At 44.2% G+C, this 22,904-nt stretch overlaps 1 protein-coding gene across 4 annotated transcripts in view; it reads left to right on the top strand.

The window, feature by feature from the left end:
• bsna (bassoon presynaptic cytomatrix protein a) overlaps positions 1-22,904 on the top strand; it is a 77,391-nt gene that overhangs the window by 34,255 nt on the left and 20,232 nt on the right. For all 4 annotated transcript variants that reach the window (XM_086108130.1, XM_086108123.1, XM_086108114.1 and 1 more), the window contains exons 4-6: positions 12,319-12,777; positions 16,236-21,500; positions 22,716-22,886. In XM_086108130.1, coding sequence (XP_085964256.1) covers positions 12,319-12,777; positions 16,236-21,500; positions 22,716-22,886 — 5,895 coding nt within the window. The remainder of the gene's footprint in view (positions 1-12,318; positions 12,778-16,235; positions 21,501-22,715; positions 22,887-22,904) is intronic.

Below are 22,904 nucleotides of genomic sequence, written 5' to 3'. Positions count from 1 at the left end.
CACACACACACACACACACACACGCTCATGCACACCCACACACTCACACCCACTTAAAAATGTCTGTGTGTGGATCACAGATCTTTCCAGCTCCCTTTACCCGTCAGCGATTCTCCAAGTGCGGCATGCTTATCACTTGCGGTGTGTGGGCTCCCTCTTGTGGGAAGCAAAAGAATCACTCAATTAAATGTTCAAACTGCGCATCATATTATAAGATTAAGATATCCTTTATAGTCGCTTAAAATTTATTTTCGATCCAGGACATTATATTTGTGAAGTATCTTTCAATTGTCTTTAACTTTCAAGTCCAGCACATTTACAGTCCATTTAATATTTGAGTACCATTTTTATTTCACTTGTATCTAACATTATCATTGAATTATTATTTTTTTTAAGTTAAGTGTTTTGTTTGAACTAATGTTCAAGCTGTGCATCATGTTACCAAGGCTACCAATAATCTTAAATATACTTTTTAAGACCTTAAACCTTTGTTTTTCGATTCATTCTTCACAAGGTCTGAACAAAGACTGGGTGGATTGCGTATCCCCAAAAATGCAAACTGAGATAAATGACGATACAAAAAGATATTTTTTCGACAAAAGCGAATGACCGACAAAGTATGAACAGAAATCGCTGGAGACAAAAAGCCAGGAGAACCAAATGCAAACAAAAAGCTCTTGCAATCGGCAAGGTAGGAATGAGCACCAAAAATTCTCAAAATGCAATAAGAGTCCAATCACACGAACATAAAACGAGTCAACAGTAGTCTGACAAAAAACAAAACAAAAAAACAACGAAATCTATTAGGATGAAAGTGACTATGAGCAAAGGGTCACGCCCAACACTCAAACCGGTGCGGAAACCAAAACAAAAACAAGGCAGAGGAGAACATGACAACTCTTTGGCCGACTGCACTACTCTATTTTCTCGTTTGTCCTAATAGGAGTACTCGTAGAGCAAAGTAATTTTTAAGGTGGCACTTTTCATCATTTTAGTCCCACTATGTTTCTTCTGAGTGAAAAATGCTACCCATTGGTTTCTTTCCTCACTAAATTTGGCGGCAGCCGGTGGCCATGGAGGGAAACGAGATGGAAAGGGCAGGATTGAGAAATGAGAGAAATCAAGCGGATGACTCACACGATGACTGGACCGGGAGACACAGAGCAAATCTGATAGAGTGATCTTAACGAATTAAGCAGTGAGTGAGCGACGGAGAAAAGTTCAGAGGGCCGGCAACGAGGGAGACAGAGATTAACTTGAGGGCTACGCCGGGCTGGATCTATTTCCTGGATTTTCATCCAGCTCCCTGCTGCTGCTGCTGATTGAGTGGATGATTGTTTACGACAACACTCTTAACTGTTGCCTCATTTGCTTTGACGTCCATTGACATAGAGCAAAGGTGTCAAACTCATTTTTGTCGCGGGACAGATATGAGTTAGTTTCCCTTGGAGGGCCGTTATGACTGAAACCATATAAAGAAGTCAAGAATAACGGTTTATTCACCAATTGTTTAAGTTACTGTAATGAGGGGTTTGGTAACAAGAAAATGCTTACAATATGTCTCTTATTTATTACAAATGAGAATTTGAGTGGCGATTTTAGGAAGCATCATGAAAGTTGACATCTTTGATTTGCTTTCACGGGCCACTTAAAATGATGTGGGGGGCCAGATCTGGCCCCCGGGCCTTGAGTTTTACACATGTGACATTGAGCATAAAGTATGGTGACATGAATACATCTTTGACCACAAAAATGGGAAACATTGATCTATTCAGGGGTGACGGGGAAAGCCATGCAGACACTCCCATTCAAATAATCATTCTGCGGGAAATGAACCTAAATTGCTTGCACAGAAGCCAGGCAAGTGAACCACTGCACGACCCATTAGACAGGAATCGAACCTTACCATGATGCAGGGGAAGAGGGGCTGATGATAAGTTGAAATGACTTCAGCTATTTCACTTCCACAAATTCATTCATGGTTGCATGTCTGAATCATGTGGACATGAGGTGTCTTCAAAATGAAGACAAATGTAAATAATTGAGGGCTCTAGCTTGCATCCGATGTCACCGTCAGCACACCAGGAGAGGATACATGTATTCACAGGGACATCCAACCGATGACGACGCATGATCACATGGGCCGAACCGATTTGCCTCTTAATAGTGTTCTCATGCCTATGTGTGTGTGTGTGTGTGTGTGTGCGCGCGTGCGTGTGAATGTGTAGAACTAGAAAAATCCAGCTGCAACCGGAAGCCGAGGTGTTTGTATTCTACTGCTGTTTCCACCATCTCTCTCTCTGTCTCTCTGTCTCTGCACCTCCTTCTTTAGATTTATTTTACTTTTCCTGCCTCACACCTGCCAAATACACACGCGCGCACACGACGTGGTTTGTCAACGAGAGCGTTTCCTCCGCTTATCTTCGACAATTACTCCTGCTAGTGCAGTCCAATCACCGACAATGTAGCTGTCCCCCTGCTGCTGAGATGTGGTAGCGACGGCAGTGCATTTGCCTCTCTCCATGGTGCTGATGTGCGCTGCGGCGAATGGCGAGGTTTTGTACAGGAAGTAATGCCCCAAAAAATGAAATATATGAAAATAAGCATGTACATTATATTCTATGTTTGTGTTCTTTATACATGATAAAGTCTCAATTTTCATAGATTGGAAATTAAAATTCAATTTGAGGGTCATTTCTTCAAACTGCATCTTATCTAAAGAGTAAAGAGCATTGATTTTGTTTTCGTTGTATAATCAAGGACATCACGGTGGGATCGTGGTTAATACTTAATACTCATAGTTTGAGGTTGTGGGGTTGAATATTGGCTCAAGTATTCCTGTGTAGTTTGTTTGTCCTGCTTGTGCTTGAGTGGGTGTTTCCTGTGTGCTTCTTCTCATGTTCCCGAAACATGATCTTCCTCAACAAGAAGGAATTTGCCATATTCATCAACATTATTTTGTCATTTGCATGTAATTGTTTAAAATGGTCATTTTTAGGTTTATTTATTTATCTTTATTGATCCCAAAGGAGGGGGCACAGTGGTCGACCGGTTAGCACTTCCACCTCAAAGTGCAGATGGTCAGGGTTCGATTTCAGCTGCGACCTTCCTGTGTGGAGTTTGCATATTCTCCCCATGCCTGCGTAGGTTTTCTCCGGTTTCTTCCCACGTTCCAAAAACATGCCTGGCAGGTTAATGGAACACTCGAAATTGTCCCGAGGTGTGATTGTGAACGCGGATGGTCGTTCATCTCTGTGTGCCCTGCGATTGGCTGGCAACCGGTTCAGGGCGTCCCCCCCCCCCCCCACCCACCCACCGCCTACTGCCCCAAGACAGCTGAGATAGGCTCCAGCACGCCCACGACCCTTGTGAGGATAACTGTTCGTGTGGGTATACTGTACACGACCTCGATTTAAGCGGAAATAGACACTTTTTAGCCGCAGAAATACCTCTTGTCTTCAAACTGTCTCTTTGCATGCAAGTTTTAATGATATCTCTCATTATTGTCACAGCTTGTCTTGTCTCTTGCCTACTAAAGGGTGAAAATTTTTTCCCATGATGCATAGACTCGAAACAACAAGATTGTCTGTGTCAGAGGTTCCCCCAACATTTTGCCATGCCAAGATGTTGTGAGCCACTTTTATAGAAGTCAAATCAAGCCCAAAGGCTTGTTAACTTTTTCTTTTTTTTTTTTTACAAGCTATACTAATTGGGATGATCACGGGTCTGTGTCCTATTTTATTGTGGTTGTTGTTTTTTGTTTTTTTGTTTTTATAAAAACTCCTCTAAATTCCAATGTAAGTTGTCTATATTTGCAAAAATAAAAAAGTTTGCAGTCTTCATGGAGAGCTGCAAATGTAAAAAAAAAAAAAAAAAAAACTAAACTACCGTCGACCACCAAGAGTAGAAACAATGTGTTATTTATTCCATCCTTCTTGGACTCCAACTAGATTAGATTCCATCTCAAAATGACGGTGCTCCTTTGGGCACGAATCAATAAAGTGAGTGGATGTGTGCGCGCGTGTGTGTGTGTGTTTCTATAGTGTCCTGTAGATTTGGTATGTTTACGTCTTTATCCATGTCCACAGTATTCAGCCATTTTTAATGTCACTGTATCATTTTTGTGCTTTTCTTCCCCTTTTTCTGTCGTGCATGTCATCTAATGTCCCGCCTTCTTTATCTCATCTCACATTTGACCGCTCACCTCATTTCCCAGCTGTGTTGTCACGAACCATGAAAGATGTTTGACGTGATTGTATGCACTCTGGTCCACGGCCCCCGGGGGCAACTATGTTGCAGATTTGCTGGTGCAGCTAAATCTCACCGGCAGCTTTTCTATGTTTGGATGATGAAAAACGGCTCAGCAATGGTTTTGTCATTTTCACATACTTGTGGAAGTATTTCTACTATGCCCTCAGGAAATAGCCATGTAATTATATTTGTTGAATTAAAGGGCTGTCAACGTGACTGATTTCAGTTGATACATGTTATTTTTGTTCAATATTATGATTAGCATGAATTTTTATCAGTACTGAGGGGAAATGAATGATCCGAGTGGAAGGTGCCCACTTCACAGTTCTGTGATTTCCCGAGCCAACTTAACACAACCTGCCTGTGATTATCTGCTTGCAGTTCCTTGTAAAGTTACCGGTACTTTGTGCCCGTTAAACTGCCTCAGGACCCAAACAGATCAGTTTATTCTTCCTGCAGGTCAATGACTATCAACTATCAACACCGCATTTAAAGGAATTGAGAGAAGTTGCTTCAATTGGCAGCAAATCAGCTTTTTTCACAGCCACAACGCAAAACGGTCTTCTTTTATTGTGCCACGCTGCACCCACGCGCACAGGTCTGCGAAAATACCAAAGTTTAGTCTTATTGCCCCTGGGCAGATTTAGACCACGCCTTGTGCCAGACTTGCAATGGGCACGAAAAACGGAGCCATATTTGTGTTTCATAGTAGTTAGTAAAAACGTGTTATTTAGCCACATGCTGCTCATTCTTGTACCATATAGTCAAACCTCAGTTTTCGAACGTCTCTGTTCTCGACCAAATTGGTTTTCGACCAGAAAATTGGAGATTTTTATCCCTCGGATTACGACTGAAAACCGGTTTTTGACCAAATTGAGCAAACTGAATATGCCACTTGACTCATCTCGGCTTCCTTACACGAGGAAGTGATGCTTCCTCGTGGAGCATTCATTGTGAGCAGACGTGTTTGTTGTGGTTTACGCAAATCTGACTGTTTTTATGTTATTTCTGCATAGTGTATTAGCCCCTAATCATGGGTTAATAAAATAGTTTGGGATTTCAAACAAATCGCTTTTCGAACAGCCTTCTGGAACAGATTACGGTCGAAAACCGAGGTATGACTGCACTTGTGTACATATCTGAGAGTAGTGCATACTTGTCAATTAATAAAAATGAATAAATAACAAAACTGATTTTGTCGAAAATCCACAGAATGCCGTAGAACGGTTTGGATTATTAGAGCAGTTCATGTGCTTTTATACTATTGTATGATAGGATACGATATGATACCATAGTTTGAGTCACACAAAAAGAACTGTTGTCCATTTCTGGAACATCTTGATATCGACAAACTTCCTTCAACAAGTATATGAAACCAGTGAATAGTGAATGCGGAATGACCCTAGATGTCGTTTGGCTGCAGTGGTTGCAAAAAGAAAGTGGGCACATGTGCGGAGGCTGAATCAGCACACTGAGCTGGGTGTCAGGGTTAATATACACATACATGCACACACACACACACACACACACGCGCGTGCATGTTCGCTCTACTTACAGAAAAGAGAGAGAGAGAGCGCAAAAGAGAATTCCAACCTAGTAGCAAAACACTAATGACATGAGTCACACTGTGAAGGGCAGATGACACTGCTTGATGGAGTCAAATGAGGACGTCTGACTAATGTCTGACAACCGACATTTCTATGAGCATTTCAAGTGATCATATATGTGTATCGTACGAAATACAAAAACTGTACAAAATAGTACAGACAATGGCAAAAGGATAATCCAACAAGGATATTGTTGCGGACAAAACTGTATTGTGGCTTTATTGTGAAAATCCAATCGTGGCTGAAAATGGTAAAACTTCAGGTGAGAGGAAGAGCGATCTCGGAAATATCCTCTGTCAATTATAATGCTTGAAACATTGAGACAGAGGGCGGCCCGGTAGTCCAGTGGTTAGCACGTCGGCTTCACAGTGCAGAGGTACCGGGTTCAATTCCAGCTCCGGCCTCCCTGTGTGGAGTTTGCATGTTCTCCCCGGGCCTGCGTGGGTTTTCTCCGGGTGCTCCGGTTTCCTCCCACATTCCAAAAACATGCATGGCAGGCTGATTGGACGCTCTAAATTGTCCCTAGGTGTGAGTGTGGGCGTGAATGGTTGTTCGTCTCTGTGTGCCCTGCGATTGGCTGGCAACTGATTCAGGGTGTCCCCGCCTACTGCCCGAAGACGGCTGGGATAGGCTCCAGCACCCCCCGCGACCCTAGTGAGGATCAAGCGGTTCGGAAAATGGATGGATGGATGGACATTGAGACAGGGAGCCATTCCCACTCAAGGAAAATGGTGCAGGATTTCCCCACACAGACACACACACACACACACTTCTCAACAGGAAGTGCCCGTTTCATGAAGCAGAACTAATACACTGCTCATTTTTGTTCCTCTTTCCCCTCTTTCTTCGCTACTGTCCGTTCACATCTTGTCTCTCCACTAATTCACTTCTGCTCCCCACTGTCCCCGTTCACATCTTGTCTCTCCACTAATTCACTAATCTTTGATAGTGTCTTCTCTGTTCTCGCTTCCTTCGCACTCCTGGCCCAGTCTCCTCCATTCACCATCCACCTCAAATTAACCCTCGATGTCTGACCTCCGCAGTTTCATTCTCTTTTACAATCCCTATGCGGCTGCTATGTGAACTTCTTCCTTTTTTTTTAAACTAGCAAGCTTCTCATCAGCAAGTATTGGAGGAGCATATGCTATAGTCACGCACTCCAGGAAAATAGAATGGGACCAATTAAGCACAGACGGAAAAATATATACTATATACGGAATCATGTTGTAGTAAAAAGTGTTACATCTACATATGGGTTATTTTTCTTTTTCCTGATTCTTTAAACTCATTCACTCCCAAAGACGTTTTTAAACGTCTTTTCAGACTTGGTCTAGAATTGGCTGGTACTGAATGAGTTTTAGTGTACTCTGCAGTTCTGTGTTGAAGACAAAGCTTCTGGTATTTATAATCGTCTTCTTCGTTTGCTAGATTGCATACCAACAGTGAAATAAGAAAAATGACAATATCGCTCCGTAGAGTGCTAATGTGTGAAAAAAATGTTACGTTCCTGAACAATCTGGATCGGGAGAGGATCCCACAGACATAGGGATAAGAGCGTATGACAAAAATATGTTTATTTACATTTATAAAACAACGCAAAGTACAACTCAGGATGCTGGTAACGAAGAACCAGCAAAATGCGGAACAAACCAAAAGCGCTTGTTAAAGGCAAGCTACAAGAAAATGTCAATTCCATGTCAACTCAAAGGACAAGCGAATACAAAAAACGAGAATAAAAAACCGAGACTACATAGGAATGAAAAAAATACAAGAGAAACACAATGAACTACGTGGCAAAAATTGAGAACGTCTAGAATATTGAAGCACTTGGAAACAGAGTCGTGAGCAAGGTTTAATAATCCGACAGTTGTCGGCCTGGCAGTGTCTTTAAAGGAAGCTGCTAACGAGGCCCTCCTCTGCCACCTACTGGAGACAAACAGAAACGGGATCATGACAATCATATTTTCTTTGGTTTGAGAGGAGGCTACTTGCACAGACTTGTGATTTACTGTCCAGAGTAAATAAATTCCTGGATGCACCTCTTTGGCTGAGATTTTACAGCTTCTTCGAGGCACTTAGACCAGCTATCCACAGAAATATGTGTGAAATAAGTGGAGCATTGTAGTTTGTATCCACTGTTTTTCTTTTCAACTATTAATGGGATCTTCATGGGAAGCCATCATACCGTGTAAAATTCACAATTTTAAATTCGCCAGATATTAGACAAGAGCAAGAGCTTCATCGTCACTGCTTTCAGCCATCACTGGAACTTCATTTTTCAGCCTCTTTCCTCTCGTCTGTTTGATCACTTCCTAGCCTCAGAGGGGAGTAGCAACAGTAATGCTTCCTGCTCTTCAAAGTTCACACTTCAGCACTTCAAAGGCTGCCGTCTCTCTCAGCCTTACACCAAGGCTAATACTCTTAATACTCAGCAGGGTAGATACGGCAGAGCAAGAACTTCAATTTGGTCAACTTTTTTTTTCTGTTGCCGTCCCTGCAGAGCTCATTTGGGGTTAACCCCGTGGATGGATAGAATAAAACTGGAGTGATTTTAACACAGGAGAACGGCTACAAGAAATCTGCTGAAGTTGTTCTATTTTTAGTGGATAGGACAGGACATCATTCAAGATTTAGAGGATTTACACTTCATGTTTCATTGCCTGAATATCGGATTATTTTGGACTCTAATCTGTATTCACAATTACTGAAACAATGAATGCATGCATGTGTGCATGTGCGCACGCACATTAGCATACACTTCAGAGCAGGTGAGGAACCAACTGAGGAAGATGAATGTGAGGAAGGCAGCAGGTCCAGACAAGATCAGTTCCCGGCTCCTCAGGACCTGCTCTGACCAGCTGTGTGACATTGTCCAGCACATGTTCAACCTGAGCCTGAAGCTGGGCAGAACTCCACAGCTGTGGAAAACTTCGTGCCTGGTCCCAGTGCCCAAGACCCCCCACCCTAAGGAGCTGAACAGCTACAGACCGGTGGCGCTGACGTCTCACCTGATGAAGACGCTGGAGAGACTCGTCCTCGCCCACCTTCGACCGCTGGTGAGCCCGGCACTGGACCCGCTGCAGTTTGCCTATCAGCCTGGCATCGGCGTGGAAGACGCCATTATCTACCTCCTCCACTCAGTGCTGTCACACTTGGAGAAGGCTGGGAGCACTGTGAGAATCATGTTCTTTGATTTCTCCAGTGCCTTCAACACCATCCAGCCCAACTTGCTGGGAGGCAAACTGCAGGACGCCGGAGTGGACCACCATCTCACAGCATGGATCACTGACTACCTCACAAATCGGCCGCAGTACGTGAGGTTGCAGAGCTGTGAGTCGGACAGGCTTCTCTGCAGCACTGGAGCGCCGCAGGGGACTGTTCTGGCTCCATTCCTGTTCATCCTCTACACCTCGGACTTCAGACACGCCACTCCAACCTGCCACCTTCAGAAGTTCTCCGATGACTCTGCGATTGTTGGCCTCATTACAGAGGGGGACGATCGGGAGTACAGGGGAATGACGAAGGACTTTGTGGACTGGTGCCAGCAGAATCTCCTCCAGATCAACCCTAGGAAAACTAAGGAGTTGGTTGTGGATTTCTGCAGGAAACAGTCCTCACCGGCACAGATGAACATCCAGGGTATGGACATAGAGAGGGTGACCTCCTACAAGTACCTAGGTGTTCTTCTGAACAACAAACTGGACTGGTCTACAAACACGGACAACCTGATTAGGAAAGGACAGAGCCGACTCTTCCTACTCAGGAAACTGAGGTCTTTTGGGGTTCAGGGGTCGCTCCTTAAGACTTTCTATAACTCGGTGGTGGCCTCGGCCATCCATTATGGCATTGTCTGCTGGTCAGGCAGCATCTCAGCCCGGGACAGAAAGAGACTGGAGCGACTGGTCAGGAAGGCCAGTTCTGTCCTGGGTTGCTCCCTTGACACTCTGGAGGAGGTGGGCAACAGAAGGATGCTAACTAAGCTAAAAGCTATGATGGACAGTCCCTCCCACCCTCTCCAGCCCGCCCTGACAGCACTAGGTAGCTCCGTCAGCCAGAGACTGTTACATCCGCGCTGCAAGAAGGAGAGATACAGACGCTCATTCCTACCAACTGCTGTCAGGCTGCTGAATAAAAAATAGCAACAATAATATTTAATAATTGAATGATGTGGAAAACAACTGTAAATAGCACTGCGATTTATCCATTTTGTATTTATATTGCACTTAATTGGACGGTGTTTGTTTGTTTTTTCTTCTTCTTTCTGCCTACATTCTTGCTGCTGGAGGCTGTAAATTTCCCCAGTGTGGGACTAATAAAGGATATCTTATCTTATCTTACTTCCTAATAGATTGAAATGAGTGTGACTTACAGGTCCTTCACGGCTCACCACTGATATCGACACTTTATAAAATGAAACCACATCAAGAAAAGCGCTATTGGCAAGTCAAATGCATTTGTTGAGCCCTTCATCCCAGAAAAGCATCAGAGCTTCTATGCTCGCAGTTAATATTCTTCATTGTGTATAGTTAACAGATGTATGGCCTGATTTTTATCGCCTGAGCACACAGGCGTGTGCTCTTGATTTCCCCAAGAGCTTAAATTGTAGTCCGGTAGGCTCCCCCCGCCTCAGTGCTAATATTAAAGTCGGACTCCCCATACGATACATTTCACTCGCACTCCTGTGATCTTTTTCTGTGCTATGACTTTTGTGCCTGAGCACCTGCCACTTTTTTTTTTTTTTTTACCTCCACCACAAGAAGGTTAAAACCTACAGCCTCCCAATTCTGAGTAGTGCATTAGGAAAAAGTGACTTCATGAGTCATTACCAATTTCAATTTGGCCAAAAAATAATGCAAGTTTGAATTAACAGCCATAACGTTCTGGGCACCTGCGTGACTTCATGAGAACTTTGCCTTATATGTTCAGTTTTTGATGAACCATGTCAGTGGTTCATAAGGTTATAAGGTTATTATTTGCAGGTGTAGTTTGAAGGGGTGTAGGTCATACATTTTTGTTATTTTTCGCTGCTGTATGAGCATATGGAGGTATAACGAATATTGTGACTGATGAGTAATGTCATAAAAGCCTCATATGGTTTTCCTTAAGTAGCGCTTTAGCATTAAAACCACATACAGCGGGATAAACGAGACAGGGGAAGGGGTTGCTGTGAAGCAACAACATACGGTTGCAGACCATGCAGACGTTCTCCGTGCTCGTCAAGTCAGCCCTGAAAAGTACACTCCATAGCCACGCACAAAAATGCACACACCCCTTGACACCCTTATTATGACTTCAAACTGTCTTGAAGCACCTTTGGCACCGTAATAATTAGCGGCGCCCTGATGCCCACTTTAGCTGCAGCTCGAGTTTCTTCCTCCACTTGCTTCAGCCTCAGCGGGGTGGCACATCCTTTTGCGTGTTCAGTTATTGTGTGTGTGTGTGTGTGTGTGTGTGTGCGCGTGCGTATGCCTCACATGTACGCGTGCTGTCACTCACTCGACTCTCGTTGCACCCTTTGGCTTCCTCCACGACTCCCATCCTTTCTCCTTTCTCCTCCCCAGCTTCCCTCTGCTCGTCATCACTCGCTTTCTTGGTCGGCATTCAGCTCGACGGGCTTCCTCCATTTTGCATTGATGAGAAATGCACACATGTGCACGTGTGTGCGTGCGTGTAAATGTGAGTGGACAGTGCAGGGGAGAGTGCAGCCTAAAGCAGCGGCGAGGACGAGGGAGATGTATGCTCAAGCAGAACAATCCAATTCTGGGTAAAAATAGCTCTCCCATTGTCAAAAGAAAAAAAAAGGAGAGTGGAGAGTGTGAGAGGGCTCGAAGGGAGAAAGGAGAGGATGGAATGAAGAGGAGTTGTCATGCTCACAAGTGTGAAAGACGAAGGAAATAGCTTGCTGGGTTCTAATGAACTTAGCATAGAAATGAACTCATAACGAACAAAGCAAATATAACAAAGATTTTGAGATGGAATCGAAACCAACACAACAATGTTGAGTGACGTCACCGACAAATATCAATTTGAGTGGAACCGCTACAGTCAAATGAGAAACAAAAAAATGGGCTTATGGCATTTCAAATTTGGACCATCTTCTTGCTTATGTTGCATGAGATCATGATTCATAAAGTGACTGAAGGTCCGAGAATCCCAAATTTAACTCAATAAATAATGTTGAAAAAGGCTGCTGCTTTCAGGCACACAAACGCAACCAAACAAATGTGTGACTGGATCCAAGCCATCCCGCATCGAAGGAGACATGCGCGAACTCTGAGGAATGTCTAACATGTCCCACAAAATGACTTTTCTGATCCCAAACATTTCATAGCAGGCTGCCCAAATTTCTTAGAGCACATAAAGCAGAAAAGAAATGAATGGACGCTATGACTGTGACATATTTCCCCATTTCACATTTCAGATGTTTACTGCAAGTGTCATGATTTTTGCTGTCTTTCAGAAAAAAGAGTGGCTGTGTCTCAACTGCCAAACCCAGCGGTTGATGTCCGGCGGAGGTCTCGATGAGCCTCCTCTCGCTGTTCCTCACCCGTCCCCAAAACATCAGCTCACTGGGTCACCACGCCACCAGGCCACAGCGAGTCAACAAAGTCCTCTACACAAAGCCGCCAGTCAGCAAGAGTCCAAGCCAGCCCAGCCTCAGACACCAAAACCACAGTCGGGAACTGGAGATAGCGAACAGTTTGGGCCGAATGCTGCCAAGCTGCCGACAGACACCAAGAACACAGTAGCAGTGACGTCAACTGGACCAACAGTAGAGACCCAGAAGAAGACGAAAACCACCGACGAAAAGCTGAAGATGGAGCCTGAAAGCCAAACTGCCAAAGATGCCAAAACCACATTCAAGAAAGGAGATCAAATCACACCAATCAAGGAAATTAAGAAGTCAAGGCATTACGACGTAAGTAACAGCTCTATTCGTTGCGGTGCACTAAAACAGTTTACCCATGTGCGTAGCCCTTCCTCATTCTTATTTCCTGACATCTACCCAATCCAAAATGACATTTTCAAAACTGCATTGTGTTTCTTTGTGACTTTGAATCAAAGTGAAGAGATGACTTCAGGGTAGATCCCTTTATTCTGAGTAGGAAGGACTCCAGAAGTCTCTTTAAGGAACCCGGTAAGGGTAAAGGTTACGCATACATACGTGATGATCCCTGTTCAAATGGACCCGATGAGAGTATACTCAATATATTCCTGTATACCAGATCAACAAGATCCACATGAAGTACTTCTACTTTCAGCATTGATATGGAATTTGCCATATATGAGTGATGCATGGTGACCCAGTGGTTAGCGTGCCGACCTCACAGTGCAGAGGCCGTGGGTTCGATCCCGGCCGGCTCTGGCCTTCCTATGTGGATGGTTGTTCGTCGATGTGTGCCCTATGATTGGCTGGCAACCGGTTCAGGGTGTCTCGCGCCTACTCCCAAAAGACAGCTGGGATAGGCTCCAGCACACCCCGCGACCCTTGTGAGGATAAAGCGGATCGGAAGATGGATTGATGGATGGATGGATGAGTAATGCATCTCAACTGGTCAATTGCAGTCGCAATGCAGTCAGTTTACACTGTGTATGCTGTCGAAGACAAAAGGCACTATTTTCGTACCGGGTGCAACTCGAGTCCAAAGCGCAGTCTGTGTGAGTGGGTGGAGTTTTCTTTGTTTTGGTATTTTTCTGGACTATGCACAGGTAGAGTTGGACGTAACGGGCTGTTTGCACCTTTTTGCACCATTGTGAGATGAATGTAGTCTTATCCCAGCCAATGATCACAGTATTCCCTATTTGTATCACTATCAGGGCATCCCGAGTGCAGTATGCCCTGGCAGGTAGTGCTTGACATTGCGGAAATTGAAATTGAATCTCTGGGGTCCATGCATAACATTGGCAGGGTAACTAAAGGCTCTCCTCTTGCGGATGACGCAGTTGGCCATGCCTCTGAAGTGGGCGCTTGGAGATAGTTATCCACCCCCGATCATGTGTCTGGGTGTGTTTAAGATGATAATGGCCATAATTCATCAAATGAATTGATTTCTACAATGCTTCAGAGGGAATCTTAGTGTCATGTTTACAAACGAAATCCACCACGAATTAGTGTAACTGTGCTTTGATCAAAGAGACCCAAATCGCATTGCACCACCTGTGCCTCAGGTTAGACCCGCTTTTGTGAATCTAAAATCTATTCTACTTTTTGTAATCAGGCATAGCATGTCTCCCGAATTCACAATCACGCTGAAAGCCCATGTTTTTACGCTGGTCGCAGTGTACTTTCTGTTACCAAATTGTTGGATGAGTCAGGGGCGAGGCAGCTCCACCCGTCAGAATTCCCAATCACGATGGACTAGACTTGAGCCAGCATGAAAAAATAAATTATGCCCGCTTTTACACCGAGTACGCGGGTGCCAATCCACGAAAATGTAGCTCATTACCTGCACCAACAACACAACTTTGGCCTGTCACCGATGTAATGATGACAGTCAAGGAATACAATAGCTTTCATTTGAAAACTGCATAAGCAGCCCCCATGAATACTTATAACTCTCTAAATAAATAAATAAAATGTAGATTCTTGATAGCAATTTCTTTGTGTGAATTGAAGGTTGGAACAGTTACTTCGTCCTCCAAAATTGAGGGTCTCTAGCTGTTTATGTAGCAAGCTATTGATTTCCTTATGCCTGAATGCTGACGCTGCCAAACACAGTAAGGCAGACATTGATTCGCTTTTGGACGGGGGCTGAGTGTTGCTTTTCTTACTTGACTGTAGCCAACGTTTTAGCAGATATCTAATTGATTGAAATACTTTAGTATGTATATACTGTATATATGTACATTCAATCACGAAGGCAGTTCCGGAAATTAAAATTTGGGAGCTTTTGAAATGGAAGGAACATGAATGTTAGGTCAAGCGAAAGCTTCTCTTATGCACTGTTCAAGAGTTATTGCAACACAATTAACAATAAATAGGTGGGAGGACTACTAGTGCGCATCTGCTGTGTTAGAAATTTCAAACCTGGTCTTTTTTTCCTCTGTGAATTGACTTTACTAGACCTTTGTATTTTCTGGAAACATTGTACGGTGACGGTGTTCATTGAATGCTTTCAAAGAATATTAGAGTCGTATAATCTATCATGTGATGGCACATTCTAAAAGAAACAGATGTGATTCATTCTACACAATTGTGGAATTCAAACCATGTAATTGTTATTACATTTTCAGATTTTTGCTAAGATTTTCTGTATTTTGCATTGTTTCACTAATTTTAAATTTCATTACACCAGAGTAGCTGCTGCTTGACGTCTTTGATTTGACATGTTAATCATAAGCCACTTGTGAATTTTGGTGAATTGATTTCAAAAAAATGTTGAATTGAATGAAGCAATTTTTTTTCTTTATTTTTCTTGCTCACCTACAATATTATGACATTTAGATCAGTTCAGAAGAATTCAACAGTAGCCCACCTCCATAGGGCTCATTAAGAAATCTTGATTTTTATTGACACACGACAGTTTATTGCTCCTATTTATTTTGTAGCTCACGTTCCAAAACATTGTCGCCGTTGGACAGAAATCTTGAATTTCCAAATGTGGTAAATTTAATAGTTTTCCACAAATCTAGATGATTGGTCAGTCCACAGTTGGATCTGATACGTTTCTTGGTCAATCAAAATCATTGAAAATGTCTCGCCGTCTTTGACAATGCAATTTTAATGCTTCAAAAGCATCACATTTTCTTTATATATTTATTCATGTTGGGAATTTCTCCATCGTGAGACAAATAAAGGTTTCTATCTTATCTTGCTTTTGGAGATGCAAGGATGCTGACTGACCCTGGCAATACACTTCTTAAGAGAGGTTTCGAATCCAGGTCCAGAAAGTAAAACCCCTGCCACAGTTTGGCTTTAACCAAAGGTGATTCTACTCAACCAGAAGGTAGGGGAGCTCGTTTACCTGCTGGTTGAGTAGAAGCACCTGTGGCTAACGCCAAACTGGAGCAGGGCTTTGACTTTTTGGACATGGATTTGACACATCTGCTTTTCGAGCTATTTGAGCTATTTTTGAGACCATAAAATAGTTAAGAACTTGCCATTAAGTGGCAATAAATCTTGGTCTTGTGATGCAGAAAAGTTTATGTGAATAATATTAATTCGTTATTTGTATTTTAAATTCAACAATATTACAACCTCTTTACCAAAATGAATTATTAACAGTATATTATAGATGAGTCGTATCCAATTAGATTTGTGAATATCGCGACCCCAGTGAGGATAAGAGGGTCAGAAAATGGATGGACGGTGACATATACTGAATGTTAAGTGTAGCCCATTGAGACCTTAAAGGCTTTTTTTGTCTCTCCTTTTAGGAAACAAAAAACAGCACGCATGACTTGTCACGCAGCCCACAGAGCCTCAGTGATACCGGTTACTCCTCTGACGGCATCTCCAGCTCCCACAGCGAAATCACAGGACTAATTCAAGAGGAGGAGATGAAACTGAGTGAGAGGGGCATCAGCGGGCGGGGCTCTCCACCAAGCCCTTCAGAAATTACCAAACTGGAAAGCTCTGTGAGGCCTTTGCTGGAGAAGAGCCTTTCCGAAGACAAAGCGGACAGAAGAGGAAGGAGGCTAAGTGACAGAGATTTAGATGACAGAGGGAAGCAGCGCCCGCGCTCTTTGTCAATCCCACCGGATGCATACGACTCGGATGAGGAACTTGAAGACATAATGGAGGAAGAAGAAGATGGAGGAGACTGGGAGAGTAAACGGAAAGAAGGGAAGGAAGAGAAGAAGGAAAAGAAGAAGAAGGACAAGGACGTTGAGCCCACAGAGATGACCGATGAGGAGTTCATGAGGAGACAGATCATGGAGATGAGCGCTGATGAAGGAAATGATGAGGAGGAAGAAATGGAGGAAGATGAAGATGAGGAAGATGAAGGCTACGGCTATGAGCGAAAGAAAAGCCACCATAAGCACATCATACCTGACACTGCAAAAGAGAAACGCCGCCTACAGCACCACTCTAGCAGTTTTGAGGAGGAAACAAAAAGCTCCACTGATGTTTACAAAAGCTCAGTGGAGGAGGGTGAGGAAGATCTGATGGCGTCGCAAGGCGGTCTGAGGCGCTTTAAAACAATCGAACTCAATAACACCAACAGCTACAGCCGAGACATTGAGCTCAGTCACGAAAATGACTTGAGCCTTGATCGAGAACCCGAACTGGAGATGGAAAGTCTGACCGGCTCTCCCGAAGAGCGCTCTCGGGGTGACTACTCTTCCACTCTTCCGCCAACTTCCGCATCCTCTTACGGCTCAGGCCAGTCTCCTACATCCATCTCATCAATGGAAGAGGACAGTGACAGTAGCCCCAGCAGGAGACAAAGGTTGGAAGAGGCTAAGCAACAGAGGAAAGCGCGGCATCGTTCTCATGGCCCTCTCCTTCCTACAATTGAAGACTCTTCAGAAGAAGATGAATTGAGAGAAGAAGAGGAACTCCTGAGAGAGCAGGAGAAGATGAGAGAAGTTGAACAACAAAGAATCAGAAGCACGGCGCGCAAGAACAAGCGGGATAAAGAGGAGCTGAGGGCTCAACGACGTCGAGAAAGATCCAAGACACCGCCCAGCAATCTTTCACCCATTGAAGATGCTTCTCCGACAGAGGAGTTGAGACAAGCTGCCGAAATGGAAGAACTCCATCGTTCCTCTGCCTCTGAATACTCCCCTCAGAGTCTGGATTCGGAAGCCGAGGGCTATGAGTCCAAACTTTACAAGTCAGGCAGTGAGTACAACCTTCCTACCTTTATGTCCCTTTACTCACCAATTGAAAAATCATCGATCACAACCACAATAGCGCCATCGAGCACTTCCAAGCCACTGAAGAGTGCCGAGGAGGTATATGAAGAGATGATGAGGAAGGCGGAGCTGCTTCAAAAGCAACAGAAACAGCAGCAGCCGTCTCCAGTGAGACATGGTCAGTACTACGAAGAAGACATTAACGGGCAAGGTTATGATGACGAGTATGACGATGAACAAGATCAAACGGGATATGACAATGACGCAGTTGAGATGGAAGCTGACATTTATGAGGAGATTCGACAAACATCTCAGAACATCACAAAGATGCAGCAGGCCACTGATGAGCAAGTAGAAATTGAGAGCTCCTACCCAGACAAGCAATTTCTCGACACAGGTTCCGCCTTTGCAAAACTACTGGAGCAAAGCAATGCCCTTTTAACTCCAGGAACCAGCCCCACCCAGATCTCCGCACCTGTCTCATTTGCTGAAACGGGAGGACGCATCCCTGATGTTCGAGTCACTCAACACTTTGCTTCAAAGGACAGGCACAAAGACAGATTAAAAAACCAAGCGGGGAAAAATGGAATAACCCCAACAGTAGCTGCTACTACAATAGCAGCTTATGGAGTTTATGCGAGGGATGCTGTAACAATTTCTCAGACAAGTCCAGGCAACACTATCACATCCACCCAGTCTTCTATTTATAGCAGACACGCAAGTCCTGCCACATCTTCAGCGACAGTTTCAAGTGTGTGCAGCAAGATTGCCGAGATTACCCAAGCCTATAGTCAAAGAGAGGTCATCACCAGAAGAGTCGGGGACACTCGAGGTGTAGCGCTCCGAGATAGCCCAGCAGCTGTTAACGAGCGAATCAATGAGCCACGCTCTCCAAAGTATACAACTTATTACAGGAGCACCAGCCCTCCCCTTTCTCCATCCCCACCACCGCAAAGTCCTACGCGCTCCCCTTCCAGGAGAGCAACAGCTGAGTTCTCCACACAGACTTTCAATTCAGCACTACAAATGGACTCAGGAGGTTCTGGGCCTACTTCACCAGTGATGGCTCAAGGAACCCAAACTTCACATAGATCGGTCTCCCCACGGCTCTATCGGCAGCAATCATCCCAGGATGTGCCATACTCTCCACCTGCAAGTCCAGCTCGTCCAATGACTGTCAACACGGCGACATCCCCTCTGTCTTCACCCACACGATTTAGCCGTCAATCGACATTCGATTCTTATTCACCGTGTGGTAGCCCTCCAGATACGCCTCCTTACCAACATTCACCAACACGCAGCTTCTACAGAACACAAAGAATCGAAAAGGTAAATGTTGGAACAAGTATGGTTACCACGGCCAGTATTTATACACGAGGTTCCATTTCTATGGATAATATCTCCCTCTGCCGCATATCTACAGTTCCAGGCACTTCTAGGGTTGAGCAGGGCCATATGATACAAGGTGGAAGTGTTGTGGACCTCAGAACAGTCACCAAACCTCCCCCAATCATCATGACTGATCAAGGAATGGATCTCACCTCTCTAGCCACTGAAAGCAGAAAATACCACGGTGGATCAGAAGGGAGCAGACAGTCAACAATCGTACAACCTCTGATTATGAACCTAAATGCCCAGGAGGCCATCACACCAACCACTGTGAGTGTAACTGTGGCAGCTTCCATGTTTATTTCCCAGCCCAAACAACCAATGGTCTATGGCGATCCCTATCAAAATAGAGTGGATTTAGGTCAGGGTATGGGTTCGGCTGTGTGTTTTTCCCAGAACAAACCCCCTCTATCACCTCCAGTGGACCCATCGATACCAAAAATTGATGCAAAACTTGAAGACCTGAGTATTCAACAGAAAGAACTACAAAAACAGCAAGAGAAGTTGCAAATGCAGCAAGAGCTTCTTGAGCAGCAGTTACAGCAACATCACCATATGCAACAACAACAGCAACAGGCATCTGTTTTGGCTCGGTATAACCTTTCTGGCCAGATCTCACCCTTTCTGAAAAAAGACTTGCTGGTCAGCCAGACCAGCACTGCCTCCACTGTTGTCAGTGCTGTATCACCTGTCCTCAACCCCGAGATGTATGGCACCGGGCCCATTGAGCTGAAAGGAAAGCCCAGTCCTCCTGGCATGATTACAGGCGGGAAATCGCCACATAGTATGGTAGTACAGATAGATGGTGGGCAAGAGCAAGTCAGGGCAGTGACCCAACTTATAAAAGTAGAGGAAGGACAGGATGCTGCAGATCTGTCAGGAGGCCAGATTAAACCTGACAACCAAACAGCTTGCTGCGATGTTGTTTACAGACTGCCCTTTGGTGGAAGCTGTGTTGGTGGTTCAGAGAAAGAGGGCATAAGGCCTCCTTCCGCTCCACCTCTTTCCTATGATTCTGATCAAGAAAGACATCCTGGAAAATATCGTGAGTATCCAATGGAAGGGCACAAGTCCTACACATTGCCTTATCCTGGTAGGCTTCAACCTTCAATGTCTGATACAAACCTGGCTGAGGCAGGGCTACAATCCTACCATTCTAAACTAGAACCACATCTTCAAGCCAAAGAAGAACTTGCAATGGATCTAAACGCTGTAAAACATGGCTATGGGGGATATATTGGGATGCAGTATGGCTCATACACAGATTTGCGTCATGGAGGAGAACTCTCTGCCCCAACATTGCCCATACGTCGATACAATTCCTTGTCTAACATCAATTCCGACTATGGCTACACTCCTCGTGACATTGCCAATTTCCAGGAAGCTAATTTAGCCCAGTACAGCGCCACAACTGCCAGAGAGATCAGCCGAATGTGTGCCGCACTCAATTCGATGGATCGCTATGGAAGCAACCCAGACTTGATGCAGTTTGGGAGTTTGGGCAGAGGAACCAGCCCTGCAACTTCAAGACTATCAGCTGGCCTTGGCTTGAGACAAAATCTGCTTTTTGGATTAGATGGGAAGCCACTATCCCACAACCAAGCGCTTACAAACCTCATCAATGCAAGACAGGCCAGTCTTAGGGCCATGTACCCTGCAGCCATTCGCTCCTCAGATGGGATGATCTACTCCACCATTCAGACACCCATTGCTTCTACCTTACCAATCACAACTCAACCCGCTTCTGTTCTTCGACCGCTATTGAGAGGTGTTTACAGGCCTTACCCATCTCCCAACATGACACCCGTGCCCCTATCTAGTCTCACCAGATTACCAATGACTCCCAGAATGTCTGGACAGGCCCCGGTCCGTTACCTTGGACCGGGTCTTCTCCAAACAACGTCAGTCTCTGCTACCATTGCTGATGCAATTACAACCTTAGCACCAACCAGTGCCCAGGTATCCGTTACCTTGACCGTTCCACCATCTACAGTCCAAGATGAACCAGTTTACCTTGGTAAAGGGGCTGTTATAACCACTTCATCTGTAGAGGTCACATCAGCTGACGCACAGCATCAACCGATAAACATGTCCCAAGCGCACCTGAACAGTCAACAGCAACAACAACAGGCACAATCAACAACCGGTCAATGTTACACAACAGTCGCCCCTCCAGATTCCTCGACCATTTTACCAGTAGCGGGGACTCTACCTCCTTTCCCCCCACCTGGTGCTGTACACATAGAGGGTGAAACTGAGGTAGAAAGGCTGCATCGGCAGCAGGAGCAGCTTCTGCAGATGGAAAGGGAGCGCGTAGAGCTGGAGAAAATCCGGCAACTGCGCCTGCAGGAAGAGCTGGAGCGAGAAAGGATTGAGCTGAAGCTGCACAGAGAGAAGGAGAATATTCTGGTGCAGAGAGAATTACAGGAGCTGCAGAACATCAAGGAACAGGTATAAGGAAAAACAGGAAGTAGAATACATTGATTGGAGGTGTTTTTGTGGTGTTCTTAAATTCATGCAGTCTCTGTCACAGTACTCCATTGCATCGTACAGTACTGTAACAATGATTGCATGCATCAGTGACAATATCAAGTCCCTTTTTTTAATGGATACCCCGATGGAAAAATATTAATTTTTACTGGAGGGAAAAATGCCAGTGTAATATTTATTAGCAACTCATAAATCACTTCCAATAAACTTTTGTGGGTGCATAGGTTTGCAACTGCATGCAGGAAACCAACAATGAAGGATTTCACTTTGGGTTTTTTCAATCAAATTTTTCGTATTTTGTTTTGTTTAGATTTTTTTTTTTTTTGTTATAACTTACATTGTTGAAATGTTGTCTGGTTTCTAGGTATGGTTTACGATTCTTCTCTGATTGTGTCATTGCTTATACAGTGTTCTGCGTGTCTGTATAAGGTGTATGATTTGAAATGGATGTAGATTTTTTTAAGTGATCCATGTGATGAAAAGTAATATAAATTTTCAACATTAAAAAAAAAAGCAGACAGAAGTGAAATACATTGTCACGAAATAACTGCCCTTGTTACCTCCCACTAAAGTTATTGCATTGCTTTCAGACTCAACAGACGAGCTAACATAATTGTTTTCTTTTTCAATAGAACAAGCAGTTGAAACTCTTTCAAGTTAACTCTGTTAAACAGGTGTGAAAGCTTTGCTTGATACAAAAATCAGCAAGAGAATGTTTCTGCATCCCATGGCCTTCAGTAGCAGCAAAATCCCAAGCACTTATTTATTTATTTATTTTTGCAACAGCCTATCATTTACGCAATGAAGAAGCTCCATTCAATATTTTCTTACAAGCATCATATATCTGGCACTCGCATTTACATGCAAATGCTGTACTTTGTGTTGTACTTGCATTCTTGTTTTTTTCTTTTGGGGCAGTACATAGAAGTTTAGGCCAATTCTAACCCATGCCATATTGTTTCAGGAGGCTTGTTATGTGCGTGTGTGTCTTTTATCATCATTTATTCAACCAGATGTGCAGCAGAAAGAAACCTTATAATACCCTAGTTCTTACATTGTTTTAATTCATTCTTTTACGATTAACCGATCCTCTTAACCTCATGATCACCCGACTCTCGTTCATAAATACTTTTGTATCCAGCCCATATGTGATTGTTTTATGTTTCGACAATTTAGGTTCTACACCAGCAGCAACAAGAACGGGAGAAACAGCTTGTTGTCCAGAGGGAACAGCTCGCCCAGCAGAAGTCCCAGCTTGACCAGATCCAGTCCTTGCAGCAACAGCTCCAGCAGCAACTTGTAGAACAGAAGCGACAGAAAACAGCCGCCGCGGTCCAGAACTTGCAGGTAAGGGTCAACGACAAC

Source organism: Hippocampus guttulatus, chromosome 1 (genome assembly GCF_054856545.1).
Source record: "Hippocampus guttulatus isolate MCC_2025c chromosome 1, RoL_Hgut_1.0, whole genome shotgun sequence".
Taxonomy (NCBI): domain Eukaryota; kingdom Metazoa; phylum Chordata; class Actinopteri; order Syngnathiformes; family Syngnathidae; genus Hippocampus; species Hippocampus guttulatus.
The sequence above is the reverse complement of the archived record's forward strand: the minus strand, read 5'-3'. Positions and strand labels throughout refer to the sequence as shown.